The sequence below is a fragment of the Perna viridis genome, chromosome 7 (genome assembly GCF_037379345.1).
Source record: "Perna viridis isolate PV_CMFRI_1.1 ecotype Kerala chromosome 7, ASM3737934v1, whole genome shotgun sequence".
Lineage (NCBI taxonomy): Eukaryota > Metazoa > Mollusca > Bivalvia > Mytilida > Mytilidae > Perna > Perna viridis.
Window position 1 is genome coordinate 14,038,238 of NC_142451.1, and position 25,267 is coordinate 14,063,504.

Sequence of the window (25,267 nt, forward strand, 5' to 3'; positions counted from 1 at the left end):
AAAAACATTTAACATAAAATTTCACTTTAAATAATGAAAAAAAAGATCAAGTTAATTTCTAAATTATTTTTTTTGTTCTTGATACACATAAGAATATGGCACATTAAAAACTAGGCAAAAGCACTAAAAATATTTGTTTTATAAATTCTGATATATCAGAGAAACTAAGTTATCAGATAGTCTATTGAGCTTATTAAACTCAATAATGGTTGTCTCAAGGATGTTCTCATTGTCTGTGTTTGATTAGATCGATGGACCCCAATACACTAATATTAAATACCAATATCTCAATGTTTAAATGGTTAAACACTGGACAACTCTACACCCTTACCGATTTTATTGACTAACAACTAACTAATATTGACAGTTTATCTACAATAGACTTATCTACTTTGTGGGTTTTCATGTCTGGTGATATGTATTGTGTCACTGTTTTTTGGGCTTCTTAGAGACCACCATTGGTTGTCTGTTTTCCAGTGATACACCTTGCAGTGTTATAGAGGTTCTTAGGAGACCATGTCCATTAACCATTGGTTATCAGACCTTGCATAACTGCAGGACTGTCTCTCTTGTCATGAGTTGGATATGAAAAATCACCTAAACTGTACTTAAATATTGTTTACATTTTACTATCAAGCCCTGTGTCTGCCCTCCAATATTATTGGGCTTCAATGAAACCACTATTTCTGTCCCAGCAATTACACACCCAGCAGGGCATCAAATCATGTCAATTTACATACAGTTCCCAATGTTTGTTTTAAATGGGCATGCTTTTTGCATTCCATTAAAATAGAAATTATAGATCTAGAATGTTTTAAAAATTATTGGGGACCAAATTTGTTAGATATAAAATAATGCTGTTGGGTTAAACTAAGATGAAAAAATGAACAGTTGGCAAAGTATGTGCAATTGACAACAGATTTTGCTAGTTGTCAGAGTTAAAAGAAATCACTGATAATGTCAGTATGAGATTACTGCTTTCAATATGTATACTTGCATATCAAAATTTTAGATTTGGTTTAATGTAAACTTTGATTTATGGATTAGCAGTAAAAGCCACTAACATCAAATTTGGACTTGTGTTGCAGAAATCAGCTTTTATTTAAGCTGTCCTTATGTAATAAGGATATTTAGGTATTCCCAATATTTAGGTAATCAATGGGTATACATATGTACCACAGTTGGGCTTGGTATATAGAAATGCCTATGTGAAAGCCATGTGACAAAAACTGTTGTTGCTCAAAGGTCAAAATTAGGTTATAACAAAGAAAGTACATCAAAGGCCTTTGTAGAGGCATTGATTTTGGTGTATATAAATAACTTTTCTTTCCTCATGGAAGAATTGAATGCAGAGATATCATGGAGTAATTGACACTATACTTCATGAAATGCCATAGATCAACAACGTACCAGTGGCCCTTTTCACAAAAAATCGTAAGAGTAAAATAAGTCGTAAGTTATGACGTCACAATACTTTTATTTACTATGACGTCATGACTTACAACAAATTTTACACTTACGATTATTTGTGAAAAGGATCACTGTACTTTATAGATTTATCAAGTTCAGGATATTTCCAATTGTCTATGCCTTATGTGATTGTAAAGAACTACACCCTGAAGTGTTGTCAAGTTTAGTTTCCTCTTTACTAGTCTTTTCCGTGCTTGTACTGCACATCTCAGACAATTATAACATTACAGAATTTGTTTAATGCTATCATCAGTATTCTTGTAGAATTTCAAATAATTTGGATGGTCCACATTAGTGGTGGTCCAAGCCCAAGGTGTGGAATTCTCAAATTCTGACCTTGGACCTTTCAGGCTTTGAAATTTTCATTTACCCTGGACCCTCCTCGCCTGTGACCTTAAACTATACTGATTGAAAATTTAGTGAGGACTTGTTTTCCTTAAGTGGACCATTGAGTTGAAACTTGAAAAAGTGCAGGACTTTCCAATCTTGAAAGGAAATTTGGACCTACATTACTAATGGATGCAGTATTTGATCAGGACCTGGGATAAAACTATCAAAGCCATTTAATTTGATTAGCAGCATGCAATGTAAAGTATGTTTATGTGACAACTGCCTTGCAAATGTATATTAAATATTCAAATTTCAATCACTGCACCACCTTTTATCTGACAGTTAATCAAAGCCCATCACTTTAGTACTGGTACATGTAATTACAAATAAAGTCAGCTGTCTGTGTTCCTTTGATTAGTTTTGGAGGTATTTATTCCACATTTTGTATTGTATGGTTTTAAGTCCCTGAAGTTTTTGGGGTTTGGGAATGGGAGATATTGGTCTACGTAGAAAAAATTATTTGGAAAAGTGAAAAATAAATCAAAACTAAGAATTTTCCTCCACCTATTGCCTTTTGAGTTCTTGATAAAATTGACCTATAAAGTTTGCCTTGGTATTTCCTCTGTCATTGATATTGTAATATTTTTCTGTTAACGTTAATGTATAAAGATTTTATCAAATTTGATATATATATTCTTACAGTACATAACCAAATTTAATTAATCACAATGTCATTGCACAAATCACAATGTTGTCTTCTTATCACATCAATTGAAGTTAATCTAATTACACTTTCAAATATTTTTGTGTCTGATTAATTAATTAATACATTTTTTCCTTGCAATCTATAACTTATTTTGACATTTCAATCCATGATTAAGTAACCACAACTAATTAACTCCTACATTATACCCCTCTTTTAAACCTCCAACACAAAAGATTTCCTCCCCATTGATGGTTTTATTTAAATCCCTTAAGTATCAAAAGACTTGTATAAACTTGCTAATAAAGGTATATTTCTTCTATAATACTACACCCGTAGTGTAATAACACATAGGTATTGACTGGCGACCGTTACTATACATTTAAATTCTTAATCTTGTATACTATTTATTTTCGGATTCATTTAAACTTTCCATTTTCCATTTTATGTGATATATTTGGATATATTTGAATTGTTTGGATTTTTTACCACTTAGTTGGAATTTCTCTGCACTTCAGAATTTTGACGACTACATTATTCACCACCTAAAGGATCTGCACGAAATCCGCTCACATCAGTTGGACGGAATATTAGGTAACACTGTGACAATTCACAATTACAGGTGACAGTATCAGTGTTTATTTCAAATATTTACATAATTCCAAGGGTTCTGTTTCAGATTTCGGACCCAATTATTGGAAGACCTTGAATTAGATTTTGTAGTTGTATAGATCATTTTACAGATAAGGTATCTAAGTGGGTATAGGGCCATTAGTAGAGTATACTGAACCGAAATTTCATTTCTGACAATGTTTTTCTAATATTTACTTTATAAGCAATCTAGACACAGGTTTAGGCTACTTGGAAAAGTTTATGTGACAATTTAAAGACTTAGATTCTGTTTTTGGTTTTTGTTTTATGAGAACTACCCTATCAACTGGAATTGTCTATATGACATTGATCTAGTTCTCTAAAAGGTAATACTGGTACATGTACAATTTTCAAATGACTAAGATGTCTTTGTAATAAATTACAATGTTTGAGCAGTCCTATAAAGACACTAGATACTGGCACCATTTCCAAATTATTATCACCTTTTTACTTATTTTTTTGCATGGTTTATTTGGCATGGCAATATATTTAAATATTGTAGAGCTTACATGTCAGACCTAGAAGAGCTATGACAGCTTTCTTGGCATACAATTAGCTTATGATGGAGTTTGATAGAACATATACATAGATACTCATCTTTTAGTAAGCTATTTGTTATGAATAATAAGGAAATATTGGGGTAGTTAGTTATTTTTTGTAGAATTGATATTTTCCTATATATTAGAGGGAATGGCTTACCATTTTGCTTGATCCAAAGAAATGGTTAGATATTTATAGTGAAGTTCCTTTGAAGGATTGATCCCTTCGTACAGTGTTCATGTATTAATTTCAGCACTGCACATATATTTTTGTTTTGTCACATTTTTAGATAAATTTTTTTCTTAAATGCTTGATAAGCATTTTGTACTTCTTTGAATTTCGTAAGATTCAGGCTTATGCTGTAGCACTTCTCTTTGGTAATGAAGTCATTGTTTGCTGCCTTACAATATCCAGCTTCCTGTATTTACTTTACCAACATATTGAAATTACCTTCCGTAGACATAAGGCAGACTAAAACCTGCTAAGGTAAATGTGGATATGACTAGGCTTTATCCATATTAAATATAAAACTGAGAAGGACCAAAGTTGAATGTCTGCTTATTTATTGTTGATTTTCAAAGAATGGTAAAAAAATTGGTTGAAAGCACCTAACCACCTTATAAATCTGAAGACCTAATGTTAATCTTATTTTGTCTGGCATTGAATTAGTTCCTACCAGTACTATTAAAATTTATTATGAAGAGTAGTCTCAGTAATGTGAGATGTGCTGTGAGCTTATTATTTGTAACCTTTTTCATTTCTTTCTTTCAATCTTTGGCAGTACTAATTGATTGTGTCTACATGTATGACATGAACTAAGGTGTTCTGTGGACTATTTCTTTTTAAATCATGAAAGTGATCACCTTACCTCCAACATTGAAAATATCATTTAGTTATTTTAAAGTTTTAAATTGGTCTATCACACCCTTATCTGATATACTACAGTATAGAGTTTTTATTTACTATTATTCATTGTTTGCTTACTTTGGTAACATTTCTCTGTGTATTCTTTTAATGGGAAAATTCCTGCAAGTATGTAGATAATATTGGGGTTCATTTTCTTGAGTAATCTGATATTGTTGTTTCTAGTTTAAGAAATAATAATTAAAGGATCAAGTTTTTAAAGAAACAGAAAATACATTATGTTAGCAACTCTTGTTCTAGATTACAATGTACAACACAGAAATTCTCCTTAATGATTGTTTTTTTTTATTAGCCTTTTAAAATTCCACTTTCAAATATTAATGTACATGTATTAACCTAGTGCTATGCATCGTTTTACAAAAAATGTAGTTTAATTACATAAGTTGTGAAAAATTGATAATGTTATGATTTAAGAGCTTTTTATGCACCATTTGATAGAAATATTTATTTGAATGATATTTAGATGAGCTGAGGGTCCATTAATTTCTTCAAAAAATTTAAATTATTAAAGCAGCAAGTATTTCATGTTGACAGTGTAAAGATGTATTTTAAAATGTACATAACTTTATTATGGTAACACAATCTAGTCTCTTGCTGTTTTTTATTACCTGTGCAATTAAGTTAACCTTGGAATCAAATGCACCCAAAAACCTACATATTTATTGATAACATCCTGTTGAAGAGAAATGAATGTCAAGTATCTTTTAATCCTTTATCTTGATAAAAAGTTCTTATTTTTTCATTCTCCCCATTAAATATAAGACAATAACATGAATTCATCTACATTTTTTAATCAATAAAGCCAAATACCAAGAGACAATTGCTGAAGCGGATCACTGAGTAGGATCATTACCTGTTAAGCAAATTGAAATGGAAAGGAAATCTATAAGTTATCTGTAGAGAATCAGATTGGGAAACTATTTCAACACTCTTAATCCTAATTAACTTGCCCTTAGCTTTAGACAGTTTGTTTTTACAGTTTAAGGCCTGGTTACTTGACAAGCATTGATTGGTATCTTAGTCTTTTAGCTACCTAATACTAGGTTCACAAAGGAACTGTGATGGACATGTTGAGAGAATTTAAAATGTAGATGATAATGGCAAGTTGTGTCATTCTTGTTTAATATTATTTCTTATGTTTATTGTCATAATAAAGAGTAAATCAACATCCTCCTTAGTTCTGGGTAATATTTATGAAATATTACTCAACATAACAGTTGTTCAATTTAGGAACTTTGGAGCTGTCCATTTTCTACCATTGTGAATGTCAGATTCTGAACATATTTTTACTATACCTGATTATTGCTTGTTCAAATAAGTCATTTTGACAAATAGTCATATAAAACCATTTTTTTTCTTGTTTCTATGTAAGATTTCAGTAGTCCCTTTCACAAAAAGTCTTAAGTGTAAAATAAGTCGTAAGTTATGATGTTATGATTTTATAATATATCAGAGTAATCAGTATTGTAATGTCATAACTTATGACAGATTTTACACTTACAATTTTTTTTTGAAAATTGACCACAGTATGAAATTTCATTAAAAATATATAGTTTAATTATGATGAAGACAATATTAATTCATACAAAAATGGCTAATGCATTTCTCATTTCAGCCTCCCCAAGGAATATTTCAAACGGACCTGCCCAACCACAGCTTTGGCAGGACTTCAGGTTCAAAGGATTTCCTGACAAATCTTTCCACGCTCCTAAAGTTCCAAAGTACAAACGGATGTCGGTAGACTTAATGAATTCAGAAAGAGACGACCAATACTTTGGAAAAACTACACGTTTTGATACAGGTATTTGTTTAAGATTTTATTATCAATGTACAAATTAATTCTTCTTTGTGTTTACTTAAAATTAGGGGTTCTGAAAATATTGATTTACCATTAGGGTGAAGTCTAGGTTTATCCTTTCATATAAAAGAATCTTAAAATAACTTTCTCTTATACCGGTACTCTCTTAAGGCTGAGACTTCGAGGCATTTTTCAAGGAACAAGATTTGTTAAGAAAACATAAGAGAAGTTGATTTCTAGAAGTTATTGTTTACCTGTGAAAAATGTGTAGGCATAATTACTGTGTCAATATGTTAAAAAAGGTGTACCAGACACTAATAGAAACAATTGTCAAATTAAATTGAATTAAAAAATACCTATAATTAAAAAATATATTGCAAAATTTTGAACTGATATAATTTTATTCCATGTATTGTACATGTAACAAAATTAAATTAAATATCAAACATTGCATTTATTTCAAGCCTGATATTTGATTTCATTCTATGAAAAATCCAACTATTTGTCAGTTTGACAACCATTCTAATTTCAAAGTAGAGATTTTAAAGAATCAGTTGGTTCATTATGAAAAGAGTAACATAAAAATACTTTATTAATAATAACAAAGGATAAACTGACAAAGTAAATAAATTATGTCAATTAAAAGATTTTGAAAACTCATTATAAATGTAAATGAAGCAACACAAACTAAAAAAAAATTCACTCTCCAGGCATCATGTACTTCTCTAAAATTGGCTGTGAAGTTGAAATTTCTATAAAGAGTAACAATAGGCTTGATCAAAATAAGACAAGACTGTTACAACTTGAAGTTAAACCTAAATCTAGTCAAATATTTTATGCACTATCAGGTTCAAAACTTTACTACATGTAACTTTAAAAAGTTCAAGATAAAACACATAAGATGACAAATTTGACATGATGTTTTATCCACATAAATTTCAATATATGAAAGATTTACACACTGTGAACTACAAATATCCTATGTTCAATAAATTTGCTATGGAGACATCTAATATTAGCCTCTCTCTTGACAGGGTGCACATACTCTAAATTGAATAAATATTTGGATTCATGTGATAATGAGATTTAAAGTACAATATAAATATGTTCATTTTAAAGGACAACATTCTTTACAAGTGCTTCTTAAGATTTTGTGTTTGTTTTGATGGTGCAAAATGTTTTTGTTGCTCCAAAGATAAATCTTATTAGTTTCCTTGTATCGTAGTAGCCAGTTACAGATACAGTCTAAATTGAAAACTTCCAACATAGTGATGTTCAAGTGTTAGAAAGAGGATGTTTGCTCTTACACTTAGTTCATGATTCTTAGCTGGCTTATTTTTTTGTACCAGTTTTTTTTTTTTTTTTTTTTTTTGTGCAAATGAAATTTTAAGCGTCTTATTTTTACTTTCCTTTATCATTATGCAATCAGTTATAAGAATTCTGAAACAGATTTAGCTACCCTTTGTGGTATATTATCCCCTTATTAACATTTTCAGTCTTGTATTAAAAAATCCTGACATATAGTCTTTAAGAAATAAGCAGGAAAACTTCACCTGATGCAAAATAAGTAGAAAACTATTGCTGATGGATCATGGGACAGATGCCTTGAGCATTTCATTAGTATTTTTTATGAAAAGCAATTTATATTTCAATTTTTGTTTATGATAAAGACTCATGTGTCTCCACCTTAATATCAATAAATCTACAGGACTTGTCTCTGTGTTGTCCCAAGCATTACATTGATTTTTACTATTACAGAGTTTTAAATAAATACAAGGTATTACTTCATGCAACAACAATCACATATGGCATGCAAAAACAATTGAATGAGAATGTTTGATTCTTGTTGTAAAAAATGATTGTATTTTTCATACTTTTTCATACTCTGTCTGCACACTTCTCTTTGTCGACTTTAAAGGAAATTGGTTCCCGAAACAACTACATTTTAGTTTTTGTACATGTACTTGTATTTTGGAAATCTGACCTAATGATATGATTTTTTTTGTAATGAAACTTATGTTTACATTTTGATGATCTCATGGTTGAAATTTGGATTCCTGAGCTTCTGCAAATTAATTTGTATTTAGGTTCTGATTCGTGTATCTTTCTTCAACATATTTAAAAGAATTAAATTTCAAAATACAGACAGGCTGTCAGTACATCCAAAAAAACGAAATCGAGAAGAAGGTAATTTACATCTAGGTTTTTTTGGGTGGTTTGAACAATTACGCCTTGGAAGTCACAGTGCAATAGATATGTTTGGGTTCACTTTCTTGTTTGGGTTTGATTGTATTGGCAAACAAAATATTCAAGCATTCTGAAAATGATACAGAAGTTTTGTATATGGAAAACAAAATATAAATCTATCTTTAGTTTAAATGCATTTGTAACATAATCATTTTTAATTTTAAAATTTACAAAGAAGGGAGATAATCCAAGAATCTCACTACTTTTTATTTATTATTGTAAATCCTGCTCCATTTTGGGAAAAGTTACTGTTGCTCTATATATGATTGTATTATCACATGCACATCTTGCATAAACAGACAGACCATCTGTGAGAGGTCAAAGAAATGGTATGTCAACAGTGTCTCCTTTCATTTGGTGTCTCAAAAACATGCACTGATATTTATTCAACTCGAGTGATGTTTTGCAAAGAGTTTGTCAATCACATATCACAATTTATATTATCTCAGGATTTAAAACAAATTATTTTGTGTTTATCGTCCTCACATTTTTAAATTTGTCAGTTACATTACCATATTTTTCCTCTCGAGCAACTGAGTATTTACACCCCATAGCAACCTCTATCACTAACAACATGTTAAATGGACTAATTTGTACAATGTAACTCTTTTTTTTCTTGAACAGAATGCTATAGCCAGTGAATAGTTTATCAAAATTTATCAACTGTTAGTCATAACTACTAGGAGATGACAACAAATGCTTTTCTATCTGTCATATTCCTGTTAACCCTCCCACAGTAGGGGGAAAATTTCCACAGAATCAATGAAAAATTTTTTAATCTTCTCCAAAAAAATGTAAGATTAGTTGAAGGTTTTTGATTCAAATTACTATATTTCATGTGAAAAATACTAATTAATCAAGTTTTTACATCAAATTTTTTTTTTACGTAAAAATCTCCCACATGATTATGGTGTCAATTTGAGGCAATCACCCACATAATCTGTTCCAAATATCAGTGATTTAGCTAGCGCCCGCCATTTTTGCCATTGACAAATGATTTTCGAAAGTGGCGAATTTTTCTTGTGCACGACGTGTTAATTTAATATTAACAGGTATGCAGTCAGAACATTTTAGTCTATAAAACTATTATGATTTACACATCATCACAAAATTGACGTGAAGTACCGGTAATGTATTTAGGGCCTTTCATTTTTTATCGTTTTGATTGGTACAGTGAAACGAAATAACAGAGGACTGACATGGAGGCCAAACGAATACAAACCACACAATCTGTTAAGACACAAATCCCTGAAACTAGGGAAAAGAGATATTGTTAGTTTTAAAGCACAGAAGAATAATGTCAGTAAATTATCCAAGAGATCTATGTCAGATCAGGATCTGCAGTCTGAATTTAGCATTAGCCCGTTCAGAAAAAACACCCACATGGCTAGGAGAGCAAACTCTGTGGAGAACTTGAACTCTCGAAAGGAAATTTTATCTCCTTTGAGTTTATCCAGTAAAACTTCTACAGGTTTGTTGGCATGCCAACAAAATAAATAATGTTTGAAGAGTTTTGTATTTACTATTATGTGTATATACATATAGTATCATCGTAAAAGCATGAAATTAGACATTTAGCTGACTTATTGATACATCTTAGTAATAGTAATTAAACTCCAAATTTTTGCCTTGGGTACATTATTTTTTGTATTTCCAAAGTTAACCGAGCATGATAATTTTTGTTACTGTTTGATGATGGACTGATTTAACTGCATGGCTTCTCATTAGTAACATGATTATAACTGATACCTTTAAAAGTATTATTAACAAAATTATTACCTCCATTTTTGGCTGTGGTAACCCCTTTATTTTCCCAAAATTTGCTAATGACATTTGGTTATATTAATTAATGTATGCTTTTATGTGGAAGTCTCTGTTTATATTTGTAGTTTAAATATAATTAACTAATGATAATTTCGTGTTTCAAATAGTTTAGACATTTCTGTATTCTTGAAAGTAAAATATATATTACATAATATATACCAAAAATACTGATCTTGTTTCATCATTATGATATGGAATAATTGTTTCTATTCATGCCCCAGATCGTTTTGTTCATCTTTATTTTAATGTGTATTGTGTACCCATTTTTTTCAGTTCGGAATCAAGATCCAAAACCTGGAAACGGTCAGACCCTATTAGATGATAGAAAAGAACCTCAGTACACTGTCAGAGACCCCCTTGGTAACTTAACGTAAGTTTGCATAATTAAGCATGGTATGCACCTAAACTATGTTTTCATTGAAGTAGCATGACAAAACTTATATGAATTGAAAATTTGAATTGCCAAAGAGCTTGATTTAATGAAATCAATACATTACTTCAACATTTAAACTTCTCTCTTTGCTGTACAACTTTTTATTGACAAATTTCAATTGATTATTTTGCAATTATCAATGACATTATCAATGTTTTGGTTTGTGTTGTTGAGGTTGTATTTTCCTATGTGGTTAATTAGAGCTTAAGTTCAATAGGGAAAAAAACATAAAGTATTTTGGCACTTCGTCAAAGTTATAAGAAAATGAAAACATAGAGAAGTGTGGTGCTGAAAGATTTTAACGAAGTTGAGATCTTTGCCTTATTCTGGTGTTGCAATATTTTAGGGATCGTAGATACGTCATTAGAGATCCATACGGGGATTTAACGTAAGTTCCTGCACTTCATATGTTCTGTGACCACAATGCTTTGCTTCTGACCTTATATTTCCTTATCATATTCATTTGTGGAGTTTTTGAAAATTGTATACTGTGGCTTCATCTATTTCATTGGCATCATTTTACATTTTAGAGAAATAACATATAATAGCTTTAAGTTTTGTTTGGTCTTTGTTTATGCTGTGTAATATCTATTTTTGCTACTATACATTGAGCACTGATGTTCCTACCAAAGAACTAAAAGGACTGCCACAGAATGAAATATGTGAAACCACAGGAGTTATATATTCCATTAAAAAAAAAGAAAAAGAAAAGATATCAATTTTAACAAATATTTTTAAAAAAATTCATATTTAAATGTTTTATAAAAGGTCATGCTGATTGAAGTATAAAGCAGAAAAGGTCAACTTTGCATGAAGGGCTATTACTCTGTTCTCCAGTTGAGACCATGTTAAGTCATGGTATACTTTAGCTACCATTTTGTGTATGAGCATGCTATATTTAAGTACACTGTTTATAATTAGCAGTCTTTGTAAGAATCGTGCAAATTCTGTTTTATGTTATGGGTACACATTTTTAGTGTTATAACTACCATAAGTTGCTTTATGGGTCTATATGATAAAGTCTGTCTGGTCTTAGGAGATAATTCACATTGAAAATTTGATAGGCAATAGTTTCTTCGGTCTCACTAACCACTTCTTGGTCATATGGCCACTCCCTAGGTAGTACCAAAAAAACAAACTGAACCTGGAATTACGTATTGTAAGTTCATTATTTGTGTGTATTCTGATTGAAAGTAGTCAAAATAAAGCTGAGAATGTGCACTTTAAAATCATATTTGTAATTTACTACAAAAGTGTATGAATATTGTTTACATGTGTGCATAATAGCAGAATAGGTGAACATGTGGATTTTCAGTATTATTTATTCGAAGAAATTTTGTGAAGAATTTCTGCAATCATCGTACCATTAGCATAATGATTTTGAAAGCCTTATTTTCCAAGGTTCACAATGATATGCTATTTTAAAATGTCATTTGTCTTGCGAATTCACAGTTTAAGTTCGAAAATTACTTTTTTAACATGTAAACTAATGGAAATGTTAGAAGTGACTGGTGAGACTCTTTGTTTTTCAGAGTTTTTCCCTTAAATTTGAACTCTACTATAATTCTATATAATGTATATCTCCTATTACCCAATGTTATATGAAAAGCTGTATGTTAATTTCTGTTTATGAAACAATTTTAAACAAAATATAAAAAATAAAAAAATATGTAGGCTTTCCAACCCTGTATCATAATTTGCATGATTCTTAGCTGGAGTGCTACATAATTCCTATTGTTCAGCTCTGGCCTATTTTTGGCTACTTCCTAAAATGTGATAAAATTGTGCATAGTTAAATATCATTTTTTTTGTAGATTTATATGTTATGTTTTTTGTGCATTTGTATTGTACATGTATGCCAAAGTCAAACAATTGAATACCACTAAGGCCTTAGATTATGTCATGATTGACCTTTAAGTTTCAACCTCATATTTTTATGATTTAGTGAAAATTATCTGATATACAGTACAATACATGTAGTCCCCTACTTATTTCACATTTTTGACCCATGTAACACATACCCCTCCCCCTAACATGTAGTTATAATAACGATCTTTGTTATAGATAGAAAGGCTGACACATATGTTAACTGCACACAATTCAATTTTAATGTCAAAGATTTTTCAAGACAACAGAGTAGTCACTTGGTTTGTTATCATACATATAATTCACTACTAACAACTGAAGGTTTTGTCATTAGTATATATAGAATTTTATAGCTCATACAATGATGAATTTGGGCTTTCCTTGATCAAATATCTACTGGATGAGCTTCCTTAGGTAGTTGACTGGACAGTTGAGAAGGAGATTTAAACTTTCAATCAAAATTTTTTCTATTTTACATTCTCTTCTCCATTGTCCAATCATCTGCTTTTTTTTTTTAAGAAAGTTTATCAAGCAGTTGATTGTTAATCATGGAAGACAATCTCTATCCCTTGAACACCATTATTGAATGTGCTGTAACTCCTTTTACCTTTGTAGGGAATTGTAGTGAAGGTTCTTTTATCTTTGCTTTGTTTGAAAAAATGCATCAGTTATCAATTTTTAATGAAAGTACCTTTTTTATTTATGGTGTGACTGTACCATAAAATCTAAAAAAAATGGAACCTCCACAAAAAGTTGTTTTCCTCATGGTATTTGTAAATATTTCAATCATATTATAGAAGATTTTTTTTTACTTCAATGTACATTGTAAATGTATCTTTCTGTGGTCTGTTTAGAAGTTTATATATAAACTTAAATAATTACAAAATTTTTATTTTCTAAACTGTAACATTACATGCAAGGAATGACATGCTCTGTTTGGGTATTTCTTTTCACAGAAGTCTAGAACCATTGCATTTGTGGCAGCATGCAAATATTTTCATGGTGTAGATGTATTTCTGATGTAATGAACTGCCCATTAGTCAACCATAATTTATGGCCTAGGACATTGTTTTTTTAGCATAATTTGAAATCAGTACCAACCAAGTATATGTAAGTTTGTACATACCCTGTCTACAAATGATATCCTGGCTGTAAACAGTGCCAATAGTATCACTCATTTGAACTAACTTATAATGTGAAGATATGAAGCTCATTGATTTATGTTTTCCTTTTAATAATTGCCAGGGAGGAACACAAATTTAGGCTCCAGAAGGAAATGCGAGATATTGAGGAGGATAAGAAACAGAGAGATATCATAGATAAACTGAGAACCGAGGAAAGATTAGAAGAGAGAAGAAAGGTACTAATCTGTTATTATTTTTTTAACTGTGAATTTATCTCCTGGTTTCCTTTTACTGAAAAAAAAAAACCTTTTTTGTAAACTTCAATAATTAGGTCTGTACTATTTTCTCCGAAAATTTTGGCTAAAAAGTTATAAAGGTATCTGTTTGCAGACTTTCTTATTAAGAAAAAAATCCTGAATATGAAAAGATATTTAGTAAGAAACAGAGGATTTAATATGGTACCAATTTTGTCATTTGTGAATGATATAAAAGATTGACTTGTATAAAAAAAAAAAAAAACAGTACAAGAAACAACTTGTTTTGGCTAATTTCTTTTAAAATTGATTTGCTTAACTATAATGGCACAAATCCTTCTTACAATACACAACATGATTTTTCCCAGTTTATATCTGTAATGTTCAAAGCTTAAGAACCCATTATGCCTTCTGACTATGGAGGTTTATTTTCTTCTTTTTCTTCCTTAGTTTTATGAGGATCCATACAGTGATTATCAGGTCTCAGATATATCGATATGCAAACTAACATTTTTCTGCCATTTCCAGCTATTTTTAGGCTACTTTCTCTTTTAGAATGAAAAGTTATTTGTCATTGCAAAGACAATGGATCAATAGTCATTTAGTCCTATACAGTGCATACAATAATGATGTTCAGGAAATGGAGTTGGTCTTCCCTTGATAGAATTACAGTCACCTGATGAAGATGACTGGATAATTTGAGATAATTTTTTTCTATCAAACTCTATTTTATTGTCTGATACAGTTTAAATTCTTTCTCAGTACCTAAAAAAGTTCATTGGATGATTGTCAATTAATCAAGGGAAAACTAATTCTATCCCATGAACATCATGATTGTATGTGCTATAATATAAAATTTGAAATAAGTTGAAAATCCAGCAATATCACTGTGATACTTGTTGAATTTTTTCCTCTGTAGCCTATAGGCTTGTTTGTGACTAATGTTAGGAAATGTAAGCATGTTTTAGAGACATATAAGCCATAGTAGTTAGTGTAACCAGTGTTCTAGGATCCCCATTTCCTGTCACCTGGAACAAATGAAATTTGGGTGTGGGACAGTTAGTTATTATATTTCCACTTGTATTTTGCAAATAAAAACCTTAAATTTCTGAATGAATTTTTGAAATTTGGATCTTTCATGTAAATCCTAAACTTTTAGTATATCCTAGAACAATATTAACCCAAGTAAATATTTCTGTGTTGTGATTGTGGCCCTTAAAATGGTAGTCAGGAGCTTTAACTAATTTGGTGTGGTAAAAAGACAAATTTGTAATATATCAAGGATTAAAGTATTTCTTTTCAGTTTTTCTTTATCCTAGTGCTAAGACTTATTTCAGCGCGTGTTTTATGTAACCAAGAGTGATGCTTTCAATTCTGTTTCAGTGGAACTTACCTTTCTACTTAAATTTCTGTCTTTAGAGAAATCTTTAACTTTATTTCATTATTCTGTTTCCTGCTGTTAGAATCTTCAGAATGATATACATGGCAGAAAAATGCTTTCTCTACCATCATAAGTTCCAACTTAAAAACAAAGTTTTCCTTTTGAATACAGGTTTACCTAAGATTCAGGCAAATAAAAGAAAAAAAAGTGACAAGTCAGAAGTTTTTGTCAGCCTACTTAACAATCTGAAATCTAGCAGAGTCACATTTTTTTTCTAATACATTTAGCATTACATGTAAATATGATTTGTATCATAGGTTGAGAAAATACCCAACACAATTTACATGTAGTTGAATTCTGATGAAAATATTTCATTTTTTTTCTTCACATTCCAAACATTCTTAGTCTGTTATCCACAAAAAAATGAAAAAAAAAAAAAACTAAGAACAAAGTTTTGGTCCTTGCATCACTAAACTTTTTGACAATTTATTTGAAAGAGAATTTTCTACTGCAGTCTGTGTGTGATCATAAAATTAAGAAATCTCAGAAAGTGTCTAGTTCTTTTGAAATGAGAATGAGATTAGAAAATCTCAAGATATTAGGTACTGCTGTGAAATTATCTTAATTTATAGTCACCCAATTTCATGGTTAGCAATAATTTTAATTGACTGTCCAGTTCATGATAAGAAAATAATGTTTACTTCATTTGAATGGTCGACCATTCAAAACCATGCAAAGTGATATTTTGTGGACTGCAACAGCTAATACCTCTATTGGATGTGTACATGTACTCATCATGTGGACATATGTATTTGTCATGATATGCACCATACACAGGCATGAATATTTGTTGTGACTTTTTCAGGATAAGGAAATGTTAACAAACTATTATCCATGGGGTAAACCGGGAGGAGGGGCACCAACAGTAAGTTTATGAGTCAGTGGGAATCTAGTAACATTTTTATAAACCATTTATTTACTAATCAGAGGTTTAGTTAACTGCATGCTGTCTGGATTTTGTTACACTCCTAGTTGTAAACTTCCCATTTTTTCCCTGCATTGCTTTTCCTTTACAGTTATTTTTGCTTTCAGGTTTTGCTATGTACAGTAGTTGTGATAGTCTTTGTATAAAGTTAGTTCTAGAGTTTCAAGGACTACATATCTATGTTTTACTTTTATTGATAATACTTAGAAAAAGTTAATTGACTACTACTTAAAAAAAACCATAATTTTAAACATTAAACATATATGTTTTAAGTGGGTTATATTAAAGATCTTGGGTCATGAAAATGTTGGTGTTCTCATATCTAATCAATTAATGATTTTACATGTAAATTGTACATAGATATCCTGTTTTAAATGTGGTTTACAAGGTTTAACCAATTTCAATTTTATTCAAATTCTTCAAAATTATGAGGAAATTGATGAATATACAAATGTGTAAAAATATTTCTACAATAAAGAAAACTATCAAATATTGGTGTTTAAATTACAGAAATGACAATTTTCAATTATTGAGTTTATCATGTTTCATGTGGTTTATTAATTCTGAACCATCCAAAAATAATTTAAACATTATTTCCTTCATGTTTGCAATTTGAAGTTATTTTATATAGAAGCTCGGTCAATAGCATTTCAGCAGACCAAGCACTTATAAAATTGTTAAACCATCCCTAAAAGAATGTACCAGAGCTTTGATTTAACCTTGACCTTCTTAAGCTTACCAATTCTTATATTAAATCCTATTTTCTGACAGTAGAATTAAGTAGGAATTACTTTGTTTGTTTTAGTTGTGAAAACAGTAAAACTGTTTATGATTGTAAATAAAGAAAAACTGTAGTTATGAATTATTAATAGACACACAACCACAAAAGGAGATCTCATTGAAAAAAAACCTTCAATAGAAAAAATGCATTTAATGGTGGTTCACTTTATATATTATTTATTTTTTTAGCTTTCAAATATCCCCCTAGCATTATGTTATTGGTTTTGGTGCCTTGACCTTTCTAGACTAACACTGATATTGCTGCTTTCTAGATTTTGTTCTGTTTACTAACAAATTCCCTTATTTAACTGCTTATATTATACTAATTGATTTTTAATTTGTAAGCTAACAAAGTTTCTTGAATATTTTGAATATATTTCTGGAAATAAAATATTTTCTGTTCCTTATCTCAATGAAAAATAAAAATAATTATTTGATTTGTTCATTAAAAATGCATTTTCACAATTCTATTTTAAATATTCTTCTATGTAAACTTTTTCAATGAAGATTCTTGAATGTTACATGGAGCATATGGTATATACCTCATATTCATATACTTGCATGATACACCTGTAAATACATATTATTTCAAATTTTTAGAAATGTTTCAATGCATATTTCAATGTTTTGTTTCATAGGAGGATACCCGTAAACAGAAATTCTTAGAAACAGATTTAACTGGCAGTCCAACACCAAGTTACAGAGAAAGAATGGTAAGCTATTTGTAAATATTTAGAGATATTAGGAAACAAGCATTAACAAAGGAACAATGATAGCAAGAGAAAAATCTACAGGTGAAATTTAAAAAGTTACCCTTTCCTGTTCATCTAGAATGCTTTTTTTATATTTAAGTATTGATAGACACTGATAGGCCAGTATTTTACCCAAATAACAGAAACATTTACAGTAAAATTTCTTGTTTACAGTTATACAATTTATTATACTATTTTATGTTATACAAATATGTGAAATGAACCTTTTTAATTAGGGCAAATGCTTTTAATGAAATTTAGTTTCATGAAATATAAAAATGTTTTGTTTTTTTGTTTGAAACTGTTTATATGTGTTTTCTATAGCAAACAATGCCTAATATTTATTTTGTAAGTGTATAAATGTAGCTGGAATGGAATATTATGCAGAATTTTATAGAATAGTTACCATCTTTCACCCATTTAGAAAATTAGTTTAATTTTTCTTAAACCTGAACATTGTACGAGCTTCAATTTTAAATAGGGGGGATAGAATTCAAAGATAACTAATTTTCTCCTACTTCACCATTGTGACCCCTTATATAAAGCCCAGTATCTTTCTCTACGACCTTCAGTAACCTTCAAATATTGATGTAGCACTATTTGTACTCAGATTAGTAGATCTCTTACTGCAGAAGAGTTAGACTCTATGGCATGGAGGCAGCGCCAACAGGAATTCTTAGAATCCTGGGTAAAACCAGACCATTAAGATCAAATATCATCATCACTCTTGTAGAGTAGATATTTATAGTGCAGATATTTGCACAGAGGTCATATGTACTTTACCATAATGTGATGGGTTCATATGTACTTTTATGATACTACTAGAAGTCATGAGTACATTATTGTATAGATGAAGTTCATATGCACTTAATGTTAATGTGAAGGTCATTGTATTTATATTGACATTGCTAGAAAATGTATAGTTCATTATGTCCTCACTCACAACATCAGTGTCTCTGTCATCAGTTAAAGAAGGAAGCAGTTAGGATACTATGACTGCTATTCTGCAACTGTTGGATTACAAAGTGAAGACTTATATCCACAAAAAATATTTTAAAAATGCTGAAATATTAAAAATAAGATTGATTTGATTTTACAATTTACAAGTTGTGTTGTGAGTGACAACATCTAGTTTTTATTATTATTTTTTAAAATTCATGAGTACCTTAGTAAATCATACAATTAAGAGATATTTCAGAGTTTATGGTACTGGTAATCAAACATTTTGCAATGTCTAATTTTGGAGGCTGGGTTTTTCTTCTCATAAACCATTCTTCATACATTTTTGTATCTATGTTTCTGTCAAGAAATATACTATCTATATTTACATATTCAAAAAATTTTTGTTTTTTTATTCTATCTGAAAAAAAAGAGTTCTTAGAAGATATTCTACTGTTTAAGAGTCAATATGAAACAAAGCCTTTGACAGAAGCACCAGTTTCATCATCATTTGGTTTTATACAATGGAGTTTTTCTTATTGACTTTGTGATATTTACATTTTGTAATGTAAGGGATTCTAGTTTGTTTCATGGTAACTAATAGGTGTTGCAGTTTCATTCTTTGGGAATGGAGTCATTAAGTGTGGCACTTTCTGTACTGTTTGGATGTTTTGGTTTTTTTTTCAAGTTGAAGTTTAACGAAATATCTGTATAAAGCTGTCAAAAATCAAAATTATAAGAATTATTTACACAATTTAAAATTCTACAAAAATTTATTAAATTTATGTACAATGTAATGACTTTTAAATATATTTTGTATTTGAAGTAGTCTTAAAAAACTCAAAATTTCTGCATCATTGCTTGTTTGATTTTGTAAATGAATGGACTATTTGCACTTATAAATGCCTTCCCACTTTTCTTCTACTTACTGTCTCTTGTTCTGCTTTACTTTCATTATAGTAGCTACATGCCAAATTATGAAGGAAATGTGAGCAGAATACCATGAGAATATTGTCTGCGGGATAGCAATTTTTGTGTTTTACATGGTAGATCTCCAAATCTGTAAAAAAATCTGTTGACAACAAATATGTGATGATATCTGCAAATTCTAAACTGTAATAATCAATTCAGTGTTTGGTAATTCATGAAAATTGATATCCAAGCATTTATGTTCTTTCATGGGAATGCTCATAAGAATGGCAAAATTTCTTCAGCCATTGTATTTTCTTTTTGCCATGGCAACTGCATCTTTGATCTTTGTTTGCCTTTTAACTCTTTGTGCACTGTTTCTCACTTTGTCTTTGTTTTTTCTAACATACTCTTCTTTTCTTCAGCTTCTCTTCTTCATTCAATATCATTTCTATCGTTTTTCCTTCTTTCCTTTCCTTTCACTCTCAGAGAGCACGTCCCACCAGTAACTATCACTCCTTCGCTGAATTCCTTGGCACACCAGGAGGTGGAGCTCCTTTAAGAACTAGGTCGGGTAACATAAAAACAAACGTCATAGGAGATTTACTGATCCGGTTTCAGGAACGTGATAGACAAGCAGTAGAAGAAAGATTCAGATACAATCAGGATAGGGCTGAACAAGAAAGATACAGTCAAGAATTAGGTAGGCTCAGTTATTTTATCTAAAATGCCCACGAGTTATGTAGGCTCAGTTAGATATGTCAGAAATACCTTTGAACTAGGTTGGCTAAGTTACAGATGTCAGAAATTACCATGAACTTGGTAGGCTCAGTTATATATGTCAAAAATACCTGTGAATTAGGTAGGTTCAGTTACATATGTCAGAAATACCTCTGAATTAGGTAGACCAGTTACATATGTCAGAAAAACCATTGCACTTGGCTGGCTCAGTAGCATATGTCAGAAATACTCATGAACTTGGTAGGCTCAGTTACTTATACTAGAAATACCCATGAATTAGGTAGGCACAGTTACATATGTCAGAATTACCCATGAACTTGGTTGGCTCAGTAACATATGCCAGAAATACCCATGAACTAGGTAGGTTCAGTAACATATGTCAGAAATTCCCATGAACTTGATTGCACGGCTCATTAAAATATGTCAGAAGTACCTATGAACTTGGTAGGCTCAGTTTACTACTTGACATGTTATCTATAAGTACATGTAAGTTATTATTCATAAATCCACCTTTATTTTGTGTAGCTGTTTAGCTATGGATTGATAGCACTCCTTATATTTCATAGCTTTTTGAAAAATCACCAAAGATAATTTCATAGGATTGGATTTCAGAAACAACTATTGTAGATTTATAGCTATTGTTGTGAGATCCATCATAAATACCTGAATCCAACAAATCTTTTTAAATACCTGCGGTCCTTTTCACAAAAAATCGTAAGTGTAAATTTAGTTGTAAGTTATGATGTCATAATAAAGTTAAGTATTGTGACATCACATCTTACGACTAATTTTACTCTTACGATTTTTGTGAAAAGGACCACTGAATCCAACAAATGTTTTTCACCTTTATTGTTAAGAAATTATACTAATTTTGCTCAATAAAGTTCATCATCAGACATATATTTTATTTAAAGTATATAATAAATGTATACTTTGAACTTTTTAGCAAGACAGAGAAATGAACATGAATTACGGAAACAGGAAGATAGACTAGATAATTTACAAAGAGAACTTGAAACAGTATGTAGTTTATTACTGATTTTATTGTACCACCATTTAACTAATGGGTGGTATGTTGGAATCACCTTGTCTGTCATTCCATCTGTCCATATTTTTTGGCAATTATATATCTCCATTGCCGCTGGACAGAATGATTTTAAATTTGGTATGTACCCCTACATAGATACATTTTAAGCAATTATGGTTGCTGTCTGGTGTCAACTTCAAGTGCAAGTGAGGGTATACCTACCATGATAATATGTGTAACTTCAATTTTTCTTTGTTGCATATTATATAACCTGGTTATAATCACAATAATTGAAACATGCCAAGTTAGATTTTCTAAATTACAATCTCCTCCTAAACTGCTAATATTGAAAGAAAATGTGTCTCTTAAAGAAGCAGAATTAACCCTGTTTAAACAACATGTCTTTAAACTGTAATACCCCTTACATTTTGACCCTTATAAATATGTTTTGGAAGCACCTGGTTTTTTTTCTATTTTACGGAAAGAAAACTTGAATGTTTCCTTTATTTTTGGGTGAAAAACAAAGTCAAACTTGTCATTGATATTCTAAAGATCAAATAAATTTGCTAATTTAACATGTTATTTGTTTCACAGTTTTAATAATAAATATCCTTAATTACAACATCTGCTTAATTAAATCAAATATGTATAATATTATTTCATAATTTGATTGACACCTCTGTAACAGGTTGGGTCTTGTTTATAACCTATAGTCAAGGTAGTCTTAGTCTTGTGTGTGTTTATTTTTTCTTGTGTAATTATTATTGCCAAACATGATGGAGGGAAATATGTATTCAGAAAATAAGGTAATTTAAAAAATTGCATTTTCAAAATAAGGCAACATTCATTTTTTTTTAAATATTTAAAAAAAAAAATATTATTTAGTTTTTTTATTACAGATGTTTATTTTTTATCATATTAAGCCTGTTTTTACACCTATAGTTTTTGACATAGTATCAGACTTAATCTGTTTTTATTTTTTATTCCCTATCATTGTGAATTATGATTTATTTTGTTTTACAGTTGAAGACTGATAACTATGGAAAACCTGGGGGTGGAGCTCCAAACAGAACTGCTTCAGGTAAAGTCTTATCTTTTATTTATTGCATAGAAGATTCCCTATTAACAAATGATATATTTTCCTTGGTCATCATCAGCAGTCTTTTCTTCCTCTCATTTCTCTCCTATTTTATGATTACTAACAGTTTCCTCAAACATTAGCAGTATCATACCCTATAATGGGTAATTTTTGCTGGTGCAAAACTTCACAATTTGCTCCTTGGATAAGGATATTTAATTTTTGTGGTTTTTATTTTTCACAACTTCAGATTTAGTGGAATGGAATTTATATATTAAATATCTTTTTTTTTAAATTTGTTGGGCTTTTTCCTTTAACAATTCCAAAACCTCATGATTATAGCAAAAATTAAAACCTCACAAAAATTTCCCACTATATGGAATATTTCATCGATATTTATTAATTCTCAGCTGTATTAAGTATTTTGTACCAGACATACTCTTTTAGTACCCTTGTTACTTATGTTGATAGGTTTCAAAACTTTTAAACTTATTTGTCATTATCAGATAATCTTTTTCTTCCAATACTATATCATTCTTTGATGTACATATCTTTGATTGAAAAGGAGTTGTCTGTCTTTGAATAATCTATCTTTCTTGGTCGTCTCTGTTTCTTTCCTTTACTCTTACTTTAGTCTTTTTCAGCATTCACATTTGACTTTAAGCATCTACTATAGTTCTTCTACATTTTCATCAATCCTCTCATACATTTTTTGTGTGTTTCACCAGCCTCAGTGTGGTAGTATAATAATTGCTTATAGAAAAACCAAAACTTGGTTGCAAGAATTCACAATTTTTACATAATACCACTTTCAATTGAATCATGATCTTAACCACGTTACATGCATCAAATAATACATGTATTTATCAATACAAACCTGCAAGTCTTTTCCCATGCAAGTCAATGTGCCTCCTTGAACAATACATGTATTACAATTTTTTCTTTCAAAACTTTCAAAATAATGCATTTTCATGTGATACAACAAACTGATCATGAATTCATTATTGAAATCTCTTAACCTTCAATGCTGAAAAGTATGCTCATTCATACATGTCAAAACACAGCAAATTGTACTCTTTCTTTTATATATATCAATGAACCTCCCTTCTTTTCGCTTGGACTCTTATGATTCTACTTCTACAGGTCTAATTTCATTCTTTTCTCTCTCTTATCTTTCTTTTACTCATTCTCTCATCAAAAACAGATAGAATTATCACTAAACGAAAGATGTACCATGCACATAATGTTCTCGAGCTGTTGCGCATACAGGCAAGAAGTAAGTTAATAACAGAGATAAATCTTCATCTTTATAGGGTATTTGGCAACTACTAGAAAGTATATGCCTTTCGTTCCTGAATTTGTTTACCCATCTTATATGCTTTTTTCATTCTTTTATTTTGTACATGTTCAGTATATGTATTTGACTTTTCAGTATGGTTTAACTAGAATTGTAAAAAAAAATGAAATTTAGTCATACAAACACTAGTGCTGCTTATTGCATTTGCAACATACAAGTTATGCATTGGTGCATTTTCACTAATTTCTCATTTTGTATTTCTTTCAATACACTAATTTAATCCAAAATTTCAGTCAAATTTGATTAATTAGTTAATAATTAAGGTTTTTGAAACATAGATGAACACTTGCGTTTTATAATTTGTAAATCTTTGTAGCCAAATTATTTATGGTTTAATTTTTATGTTACAGAATCCTTCACAGAAAGAAGACAGGTAATGTACATTCTATTTGTCAATCAATTAGTTTATAGCTTGAAAAGACATGTATACATCAGAGCCTCAGAAATGAGTTATTGCTAGGTCAGACCTGGGTACCACAAAACTTGAAAAATACTTCAGTCTGAGAATAGTGTTTACTACCATGGTAACATTAATCAAAGTCTTTGAATATGATGTTGTCACAAACAAGCAAAACATGTTGTCAGGCTGAAGTATCGTTTTCAAATTTTATAGTACCCTGGGCTGATTTTACTGTGATGCCCTCTTGTCATCAATGTAATCATTGGCAAAATATTTTCAGTTATTTTCAGCTCTTAGTTATCACTTTATATAAATCTAGATTCATGTGAATGCTTATAAATATATAGATGGTAAGGAACCTCAGCAAGACATTTTCCCCCATATTATTTCAAACACATATTATTTTACAGAAAACCCTAATCATGTAAAAGTAAATATACTTCTAAATCAGTCTTATGACAATCATACATATTCTTTCTGAATTAACACAATACATGTATTTCAAAGATGTTGTTTCTAAAAGAAATAATTAACTAATATTAGTTTTGTCCTATTCTTTAAACTACTGTGAAAGAACTATTGTTGGTGGAGTACCAATTTTTGTGGTTTTCGTGGATAGGCCAAACCAAGAAATTTGGTACCCAACGAAAAGGGAATTCCCATTGATGTGTATCCTGAAAATCTCAAAACTACGAATTCAAGAATCCACAAACTTATGTTTCTAGCCAAATCCATGAAAATTGGTATCCACGAA

The 25,267-nt window shown here is 30.1% G+C and overlaps 1 protein-coding gene across 32 annotated transcripts in view; it reads left to right on the forward strand.

Annotated features, from left to right (window-relative positions):
* The window catches only part of LOC148611419 (uncharacterized), a 65,941-nt gene that overhangs the window by 10,050 nt on the left and 30,624 nt on the right, over window positions 1-25,267 (forward strand). For 15 of the 32 annotated variants that reach the window (XM_088591987.1, XM_088591999.1, XM_088591998.1 and 12 more), the window contains exons 2-15: window positions 3,022-3,097; window positions 6,234-6,419; window positions 9,838-10,134; window positions 10,761-10,857; window positions 11,267-11,308; window positions 14,032-14,146; window positions 14,615-14,644; window positions 16,411-16,470; window positions 17,949-18,023; window positions 20,400-20,613; window positions 21,598-21,671; window positions 22,702-22,759; window positions 23,961-24,032; window positions 24,464-24,486. In XM_088591987.1, the coding sequence (XP_088448113.1) occupies window positions 3,022-3,097; window positions 6,234-6,419; window positions 9,838-10,134; window positions 10,761-10,857; window positions 11,267-11,308; window positions 14,032-14,146; window positions 14,615-14,644; window positions 16,411-16,470; window positions 17,949-18,023; window positions 20,400-20,613; window positions 21,598-21,671; window positions 22,702-22,759; window positions 23,961-24,032; window positions 24,464-24,486 (1,419 nt within the window). Of the gene's footprint in view, window positions 1-3,021; window positions 3,098-6,233; window positions 6,420-9,837; window positions 10,135-10,760; window positions 10,858-11,266; window positions 11,309-14,031; window positions 14,147-14,614; window positions 14,645-16,410; window positions 16,471-17,948; window positions 18,024-18,672; window positions 18,751-20,399; window positions 20,614-21,597; window positions 21,672-22,701; window positions 22,760-23,960; window positions 24,033-24,463; window positions 24,487-25,267 lie in introns of all 32 variants that reach the window. The other 17 variants (XM_088591997.1, XM_088592008.1, XM_088592010.1 and 14 more) reach the window with 14 other exon arrangements.